The 10,336-nt window shown below is 34.3% G+C and overlaps 1 protein-coding gene across 1 annotated transcript; it reads right to left on the bottom strand.

The window, feature by feature from the left end:
- Positions 1 to 6,141: 6,141 nt before the first annotated feature.
- Positions 6,142 to 8,730, bottom strand: LOC102609088 (proline-rich receptor-like protein kinase PERK12). The gene is made up of 6 exons (XM_025096666.2): positions 8,159 to 8,730; positions 7,852 to 8,012; positions 7,337 to 7,410; positions 7,027 to 7,174; positions 6,738 to 6,887; positions 6,142 to 6,401 (listed from the first exon to the last, which is right to left on the bottom strand). Exons 1-6 carry the CDS (start codon positions 8,490 to 8,492, stop codon positions 6,321 to 6,323), a joined length of 948 nt encoding a protein of 315 aa, XP_024952434.2. The 5' UTR covers positions 8,493 to 8,730; the 3' UTR covers positions 6,142 to 6,320.
- Between the last annotated feature and the right edge of the window lie 1,606 nt (positions 8,731 to 10,336).

Raw genomic sequence — 10,336 nt, 5'->3', positions numbered from 1 at the left:
TTCTAATATAGTGATTCAATAAAAAGTTGAGAGTCAAAAGGGATTTTCAAATTTTCATATGTTTCTAAAGTTTGCTTTTGTCTTTTCAAAGAATCGGGATCACATGCTCGAATTTTTCTAAGTTGTGTTTAATTATGTAGCAACGGTTGATGCTTTTTTCTATTTAGTTTATGAAAATTTCAATCTCGGTTGAGTTCCGTTTGCAGTTAGCTTTAGATTGATTGCTGTAATGTTATCTTAATGATTTGTGAGCCAATATCGATTATTGAATGATGCTTGCCTACTATAAATTTCATAACAAATTAAAGGGAAAAAAATTGATAATGTGCTCATTACTCAGCTGCAACAAAGAAAGGTCCGTTGGAATATCATCTATGTACGTAGAAACTAACAGCTTGATACTCTCTTTCCTTCCCTTTTTGTTTTTAATATATATAAAAAACGTTCATGTTAACGAGTGGGCTTGGTAGTAGATTCTTCTTAGGTAGGAATCAATTAAAGTTAATTATTAATCATTAATAAACAAATAAAAGTTCAAAATACTGTTTTCAAAGCTTAAGCTTGTTCATGATCACAAATTTGCCCATTTCTTCATAGAAGGCCAACAGGATAGCTGCTTCACGTGGCTTGAACTTTGATGGTACCGAGTAAGAACCGTTTCTGTGCAGCGTAATCGAACTTTTCACAATTTCCGTGATTCGTCACAAACAATGTTATGTCAAATACGTAAAGGAACCATGCATGTTCTTACAAACTTGCATTAATAGATGTGACTAATACTTGTTGCATCGTGTGACTACTAACTAATCAACAAAGCCAATTAAAAAAGAGAGCCAAATCTGCCAAAGTGAGACAGAGACAGATAACAAGTGGAAGTGGGTTAACTAGAGAATATGCAAATTGTACATGAGCAGGGGGTATTCCAAGATCATTGATCAGACCAGTTAAATTATAAATTTATTATATGCGTTTCTCTGAATGCATATATAAAACTAATGCAATATCAAGAATGTCGCTCTAAACAAAATACATGTGTTTGAGGGATGAAAGAGGGAGCATTATTGGACACGATTCCGGGCAAATCATGCTCTCCTCGACATTAGAAACGGCCGAGAGCCTCCTCAGGGTGTGGATGCAAACAATTTGCTTGAGGTATCAAGAAGTGGGCAGCTTGGTTGGTAAATGTGATTGCGTAAGAATCATGTAGGAAGAGACTTAAACCAAGTCAATTCAGAGAGTCGGTCAAGAGTCAACTCGTGGATTTACTTGGAAAAATCAGGGCACGATCCCAAACCATTAACGGCTATTTCCTTAGTCCAAAGTCGTGGGTTTTCAAGTTCTATAAAAACCCTTACAAAATTCAAACCAGGTAAGTTTTTTTTTTCCTCTCTCTCTACCACTAATTTCCCTTTTCTCTCTAAAATTTTCTCAGTTTTCTCTAGTTTCCACCTAAAAGCTTTTTTGTTTAAAGAAGAAACAATTATTATAATTAAGCCACATGAATTGTGGGCACAATTTTTTTTTCAAAAAATACTCGATTATTGACTTAAGCGTCAAAGAGTTCCTGTCCAAAAAACATTTGGCATCCCCCTAAATGTTCTTTGTGGGTGCAGGTGAGTTTTGTAGGAGGTGCTCGTGGTTGCAAGTATCATCTCGTGCAAAGGAAGTGCAAGTTGATGTCATTCCCATTAATACAAATTTAGTGTTGGCGTGAATACCTGATTGCAGCACTATCGACCAGATTTATGCGTCAACAACATGTATTTAATAAAATAAATTTCTTAAAATGATAAATTACTCTTTTTATGCAATTTTAAAGGTGCGTCAATGCAAGAGTAACTTAAATTTAAAATAGTACATTTCAGTTATTTATGTAGAGATTGATTTTGAGACATATCTAAGAGAAAAGTAAAAACTCTATATTTATATAAAAATTAAGGGTTTTAATGAAATTTGTTGGACCAAGTAAGTCTGCCACCGCACACAAGCCAAGTTGCAATGTAGCTAAAGATTCCGTATCACAGATTAATTTGAAAATGAATCTTAGCCGTCCACTACACCTTCCTGGGGGCCCCATGATCTGAAACCATTGGATCCCGAGTGCGACATAATCTTCAATTGGATTCCCCCACTTTCTTGTCTTGTCAGTCTCCAATCTGCCCCCCCGCCTAACGCAAACAAACACGTATTGATTACTAATCAATTAATTATCAGAAATTACGAAAATCGAAATTAAACACGTGATCAAAAGAACTTCACGTGGGACATTTCGCATATTCTTGATTATTGACGACTTTGGTATAAGTTAATCCTACAGAAAAATGTAAAAATGTTTTTGTGAGAACTTGTATAAAAAATGACCACCCTCAAAATAAACCGAAAGTCCTCATAAAATTGAAATTTAAAATATTTAGATTCACAGTTCCTATTAGTTGACATGATTCGTGTTTAATCAATTTTCGTATTAAATTATACGTGCTCAAATCCACCTATTAATTTATTAGATAAAAAAATGAGAACTCAAACCTATTCTTTGTTATTATTGTGTTATCCAAATCAACTCATTTAACCCATTATTTTTAATATTGTATTTTTAAATTTAAAGCAAACAAAGCTCTTTAAGAATATTATACTAAACAAAAGAAAAAATTAATATTATTTATATTTAACATCATCAAATAATGTACAAAAAAATAAACTCTTTAGTTATAGGCACCAATATCATTGATTAAATTTTTAAGACAAAAAAAAATTATAGAAATAGAACTACATTACAAGAGAAAATGCAAATGTACAATAGTGGCTACAAATTTTATAATAAATACTTAAGAATTTTAGCATTTGTCATAACTTTATATAAGCAGTCAATTTATCAAATATTTAAAATTTAAGTTATAAAATTTATTAAATTATTAATATTTAATGTTAACGGGTGAAATGGGTTTTTGATCTTAAACTTGAACCCGACTAGTTTTAGTAGGTCAATGCATTAACAATTCGACTTGATAAGGTTGACCCAACAATTGTTTTTATAATGTGGGGTTCATGTCTGTCGTGTTGATGAGTATGAAGGTGCTAATTAAAACCCTTCAATAACTAGAATTAAATTAATTTCTAGAGTTTGAACAAAGCGTTATAGCTCAACGCTTCAAACTACCAAGCGAGGTCCAACCGTACCTAAAATGGGCTTTTCAAAGCTCAAGTTAGATAGTTTGAAGTAGAACTTGGAATAATGCTTTTGATTTCTTTTAGATCTAGAAAGAAACTAGCCAAAAGTCTTTTTTTCTCTATCCTTTTAGCTACTATTTATAAACAGAAGAGTGCCGTGCTAGTGGAAGATATTGTTTTAGACCTAAATCCTCACCGTCCTTTTTTTTTTTTCCTTTAATTTTGAATCATTAGGTGTGCAATTGTTTTGTCATTTTTATCCTTATGGCACGTGATTTTGTTAGTAATCAAGTATTATTTATTTGTTTAATTTTGTTGTCATAACTGTTAAATTTATCTTGAGTTACATAAGTAATCATCTATCTTCTGTATAGCACGACAATACTATTCTTATTTTTATGTCTCAATTTAAGTCCAAATCTTTTTTAGTTTATACTTAATAACTTAAACTAATTTCAAATATTTTTTGAGACGCGATGTAAGTGATTGTACTTTTTAACACTCTCAAAGTCGTATGAACTTTTGTCAGCTCTAGACATGATGCATGCATATGGTTGCCTTAGCAACTGTGGGGATCAATTATACACTTTTTTTCATTTTTTATGTGTAATGCTGCAATTATGTGACGCGTTGATCGTTGTTTGTTCCCCAATGGTTGGGGTTCTTTTTGATCCACTTAACTCTCTCCCTCAGTGCTGCTTTGCTAGTTTCAAAGTAAGCATAATGCAAGCAAGCAACCAAAAAGATGTTAGTACATAACGCCTAAAGAGGTAAAATTATAAGCTTAACAAAAGAAAAGACACACTGAGTGAAGTGAACAAAAGAAGTTGCGATGTGATCAAGAATGGGACAAGGTGATATTAATGTTGGTCAACTTTTGCTTAAGCAGCAATGCTATAATTAAGAACCTTGGCTTAAGTAATTACTAATTAAAATTAAAGTTGTTGCCTTGCTTTCCTAGAGGTTTTAATCATCAATTGTGCTAGTATCGATTTAACAATTAAGTAGATGTTGTCTCTTTTATACTTTATTTACTCCTTATTCTCTATCATAGTTCACATCGTTGGCAAAAATGAGCTTGAGATAGTTTATTAACTTCTTTCAACTAAACAATGGACATACGTTAAGTATATAAGAGTAGCAGAAGAATCTCCCCCTTTTACGACTTATTTTCAACATTGTATTACGGGGTTTAAGCCCCTCAAAGGAGGGGTTAGATTTCTCCCCAATTTGTTTGAAGAAAATTTCTCCAATTTTGAAGCTACTCAAATTTTTAAACTCGTCATCAATAGTCTCGAGTGATTTATAATCGTAATATCACTGGATATGTATTATGTAATGCAATATTAAAAGAAGGAAAAAAAAAGGATTTTCTGAACTGCTCCATTTAATGTTTACGAAGGTGCTTTAACTGTGGGTATAATTAACATTTATCGTCAAAATGATTGTTGATTATCATTATCAATATCCTCTAAAACAAGCCTAATGAATATCTTGAAATAACTTACGCTGGCCTTTGTTAGTGATGAGTAATAATGGTACTCTTGGTGATTATTGCAATTTGCAAGTGATACTCACCATGGCCAATCTACGTGTGACAGATATGAAGACGGAGACAAATAAAAAAAAATGCTACAAAGACACTTTAACTAGCTGTAGAGATGGATTTATATTATATCCTTCCCAAATTGAAGTCCATTTCAATCTAGAATAATATGCTTTATTCTTCTCCCAAAAAAAAAAAAAAAAAAAGAATAACATGCTTTATTTTGATATGTGGAGCAAGCCAAAACCCTAATGATTCCCTCTAGACTCAAACTTGTGTGGTGTGTACTGTTGTTCAGTCCACTTCAATATGTCTTTATATCCTCCTCACACAGGCTGGTGTCTGGTGCCATGAATAGACCTTTAGTGCCTCAATTTTTGATGGGTTAGTTAAAATGACTTTGAATGGAATCTGAGGCAAAACTATAATATAGTGGCTTTATTGTCAGGGACATTTCACTTTCTCAAGTTTCATGTTGAAATTCTAGAAGTATCACCCAAAGGTCATGGAATATAATTTGAAAAAAAAAATCAAAAAAGTTCAACGACTGTAATACCGTATTGTAGACCGACTCGGAAAAGAAAATCGTCTGCAAAGTAATCAAAGCTTAACACGTCGCGTTTGCAGTCACCTCAACTTTTTGTTGAGTGCCTTCGTGGAACCAAGAATTCGTGTTGCTGTTGATGGCACAATGGTTGTTTGAACCTTATCCCTATGAAGTTGGATGCGAATATCTTCCAATATCCCATGTTCTGAAGTTATATCTTTCTCTTACAACAGTCTCCCAGTCATCATCAAACTTGTTTTTAATTTGTCAACTCTCGCGTCGTATTACAAATCACAATGATCACTCATGCCCCAGTTCATCAAGTTGCATGAGTTTTGTCAACTTTAACAGAGGCTCCTTCATTTCCTTAGTACCTTTGTTCATCATATTGTTGTAGGATGTAGTGTGCTAGGGGTACGCAACTTCATGGTACCGTTCATTACTTGCACTGCCGGTGTCGAATTGAGTCGTGTGATACACCATTTCGAAGTTGTTGGTGAAACAATCAAGTTGCATAGTCTTTAAGAGGTCCATGTTATTTTCACCAAATTCCTAGCTCTATTAAGAAACTTGTATTATTCTTATCTTTTTTTTCTAGGAAACTCAGATTTAGCTTATATTTTTTGCGTTCTGTTTCTTTTGATTTCTAGTATTTTATTAGGGAAAATATCCAGATCCTCATATGTGAAATTTTCATCAATATACATATCATTATTCAGAATTGTGTTAATTTTTATTGCTTTGCGCTTCAACATATATCTAAAACGCGTGTGAGTTTGCCTATGCAGTTAATTGCGGAACAAGTAGGGGAAAATTATTCCCAGGCGATAGATGAGAAATTAGATTGAATGAGTGAGTGCATACCTTTACTATACGAAAGTGGAGAAAGCAAGACTCTTACTTTATCCCTTGTATTTTTTATAAAGCAACAATTGAACCAAGAAGCAAAGTTACCTGTGACTAACAATTGAACCAGGAGAAATGTCCGAAAAATCGGGAAAAGATGGTATGCAGAAACTTCTAACACCGATGAGAGGATAAAGTGTATCATTTTCTTCATCATTTTGTATGATGACGCTGTACAAATTTCTCCCCTAAGTGGTGAAAACGATCATTTTCCCCCTCAAGTAGACGCACAACCTGTGGTGTTAACCGAGTAGTTGGAATTTATTATGTCTGAGAAAGAAGTGGCAGCAGAGTGATGCATGTATATTAAAATTAATTAGAAGACACTTGATTATTGTGAATCAGTCATCAACAATTTTTTTGATTATCATGAAATTATCTATATATAATTGATACTAGTACTGATATGCGCATACATTTTCATGCTTGCAAATGGGTTCATTCATTGACATTAAATATTTTTTTAGTAAATTATTTCACTACCTTGAGCATGAAAGAATCCATTCGCCAATTTTAAATTGTTGTCAAACCATGAAAGAAGCTAAAGCATCAAATTCTGAGTCCAATTACCTCTCCCATTGATGGCCGCCCTTCAGGATTCCTTTGCACGCACAAGTATGCTGTTTTAGCCATCAGGTATAATTCGTATGTGTCATATGAATTTTCGATACGAGGATCAATGAGCTCATGTAATGCAAGCTTCTCAATCAGCGGTTCTGCCTAAAACAGCAAATGAACATAACAATAAATAGAAGCCTCTCTTGTTTAGCCAAAAAAGGACACATAAGGCCTTATTTCATCCTCAGAAATATTTTCAGTTATTGACGCAGAGATCAGAGATACCCAGAAACCGACATACCCATTGTCTCAGAGATTGTTGAGGTTCTTCTCCATTCATATCAACCACCTTGCGTCCTGACATAAGTTGTAACAGAATAATGCCAAATGCATAGACATCTGTTCTTATGGAGACTATACCATTCTCTGCGTATTCTGGAGCAAGGTAACTAATTGAACAAAAAAGCCTACTTTAGTCCTCAATTCGATGGATTAGGTGTATACCATGCACATAAAGGAATTTTCGTATTCAATCCTATTTACTAAAATGCATAGAGATCCTATTTTAGTATGCCAAAACCTGAGAAGTAGAAATCTGATAGAGGTTATACCCGAGTGTGCCTAGTATTTTAGTCTGCACAGGATCATCAGTTGTCTTCCATCTGGCGAGGCCAAAGTCACCTAGCTGTGTATAGAATACATTATACTATCAACTATAATGCCCCCGGCACTGGTCTTGTTTGCAGACGAAAAACCACAAACATATTGTAGTACAAATAAGTGACAAAATAATGAAAGAAAATATAGTTTCGTAGATCCTCTGTTGATTTTCAACCATCATTCACGTATTTTAGCAATCACAATTGTCACATCAAAATAACATAGATTATAAGCACTATATCACACTTTCTGCAGTATCAAAAGACTCTCGTCATTGTCAAATATAAACCCTTGTTGTCAAATAATGTTGATGATATGAACTCTATCAATAACAAGAGATTACATGTGAGCTCATAGAACTACATAAAAAACATTTGCATTCACTATATGTGAAACAGTATAGATTGACCCAAAATCATCACAAGGGAAAACAAGAGTATCAAAGATTATATGTACATTAATTTACCATTGGAACAAAGTCATGTGTGAGAAGTATATTGCTTGGTCGCATGTCTCTATGAATTATAGGACCTCCACGGCATTCTTCATGCAGAAAACGCAAACCTTTCGCGGTTCCAATGGCAGCAGCATATCTTTGGTGCCACTCAAGAACATATTCTGTATTCTCTGTGAAATTACAGTGCACCGCCACACGCGCGCGCAAAGGAAGAATAAGAGGAAATTATTTTTATAGTTGGAACAAAGAGCTAGAAATGCAGCTAAAGAACCAGCAACAAATGTGATGGTTTTTATTTAGACCAAAAATTGCTCACCAAATAAATGCCAATGAAGAGACTTGTTGCAGATATACTCGTAGACCAAAATGTTAAGGTTCTCCTTGCAACAAAAACCCAAAAGCATCACAATGTTCTTGTGGCGTGCAAAATTTAGGACATATACCTCGGACTGAAACTCTGCAAATCCTTGTGTACTTGCTTCTTTCCTTACCTTTGCCGCAATCATCTGTCCATCTTTAAGCTCACCTTTATAAACATGACCAAATCCACCCTCTCCCAGCAAATTCTCCTTTGAGAAATCACCTGTTGCTTGTTGAATTTCAGAAAAACTGAATTTCATAGGGTCCTTCATATATAATTCAGTCTTCATCCCACATGCAACACAAAGAATAGGCGCTACTGAGGATTTCTGCCGGAAGACATTTTTTCGTTGCTTTTGGACAAGCTGAGGAGAAGCAAAATGTTTATTTTCTCCTCGAGCGTACAGACCTGGAATACGAAAATCTGCCTTCAATGATAATGAGATAAAGGTTTTTATTTTCTTATCTAATATTAACTTTAGAATTCCTTTGATTAGAGATTACTACGTGATTTTATTTCAACTGGGTATTTTCGTTTCTTAAGACTGTCTCTACTCTCTAGGTAGTTCATTTTTTCCCCCTCTTGTGCCTTACGCAGAAATAATTGACTTACAGAAATATATATTTTAATAATAATTCAGATTTCAGAATCAATAATTTGTTTTTGTCTCTTAGTTCTTTTCTGGGTTCTAGAGTTGTCTTTCTTGTTTCCTCAAAAGTTGTATTAAGTTATAATGATAAAACCCTCTTCACTTTTGTTCTTTGTCATAACAACATGTCATTCGCCTTGGATTCAATTGTAAGGATTTAGTAGAAAACAAATGGAGACAGTATTTTATCATGTCATATAAGATATCTATGTGGCTAACTAGGGAAGGCTTGCTGACCTGACTTTTCATTCTTAGAAGAAGACCCAAAATCCCATGAAAAACTATGCTCCCCTGATCTGTAAGCAGATGAAGTCCTAGAGGTATCAGTGATTTCCTGGGAACTGATAAGAGAGTAGCTTCTGCAAGTGATAACAGACTGTTCATTGTGTTCACTATCTTCAGAAGTCGATTGGGAAACTGGCTTGGCCGGGGAGTAAAACAACTTATTCTCTGTAATAACCGTTTCACTTATTGCGTGAGTTCTCAAAACTTGCACAGCAAGGCTATCTTGAATAAATGCAACCTTTGAAGGTATTCGTGTCAGATAAAACTGAAGATCCCGTCTGAGGTGCCTGTTAGGAGTTGCCAGTTACTAATGAAGCAAATACAACGACAAAAGGGAAACAAAGATTGCACAAAGGAATCATAAACATTTGTCTGTAGACACTACCACACAGCATTTAGTGACTAACAAGGATATCTAGGAAGAAAATATAAAAATAAAAGTGGCAAGCAGATTGTTCAGGCTTCATTCGCATGCTAGAATGATCCTGTGATAATTCATGAAATTAATTTAGCTGCTACATATTAGCCCAAAAAAGAAAGCAAAATCACAAATCTTCCAATATTCTACACTAGCTGGCGGTAGGCAGTTATAGCATGTTGTATGAGTAAAACAACCAACCGCCCTCACAAATCATCAATAGAGTGGAAAAATATTGGGATATGAAAGAATGATGTCAGTCAGAGTCATGGTGATCCTGAGTCAGAACACGGAAATTCCACTGTCCAGAATAATTAGAGCTGGAGACTAGTCCATGTTTGTAAAACAGAAAGATTACCTATCAAGTATAATCCAAGTTGCTTTACAGGCAACAGCCTCCTGCAAAATGACCTTCCTAATAGGAGTTCCAGCAGTAACCTTGACTTCGAGGCTGACCTAAACATAAAAGTCAATTAGAATTACGAGCAAAATTGCTAGTGGTAAGAGATAAAAACTCTCTGTTTCCCTAGTATGAATTCAGTCAAATAACAAAGTTGCATGTGATTACTTACATGAAAATCTCATTGCATCATGGTGAATATTTGCTGAAATCATAGAGCAGGAAAGGAATAATTTTGTTTTATGTTGTTTAATCTTGAGTTGTATTATATGTTTCTGATCTTTGCATTTTTAGCAGATCATTTATTAGGCCATCAAACGCTGTTATGGAAACATACAGTGTTGTTGGAGAAGCAGACAAGAAGCAAGAAATATTTTCCCC

Source organism: Citrus sinensis, chromosome 5 (genome assembly GCF_022201045.2).
Source record: "Citrus sinensis cultivar Valencia sweet orange chromosome 5, DVS_A1.0, whole genome shotgun sequence".
Taxonomy (NCBI): domain Eukaryota; kingdom Viridiplantae; phylum Streptophyta; class Magnoliopsida; order Sapindales; family Rutaceae; genus Citrus; species Citrus sinensis.
Note: the sequence above shows the minus strand (reverse complement) of the source record. Positions and strands in the feature narration are given on the sequence as shown.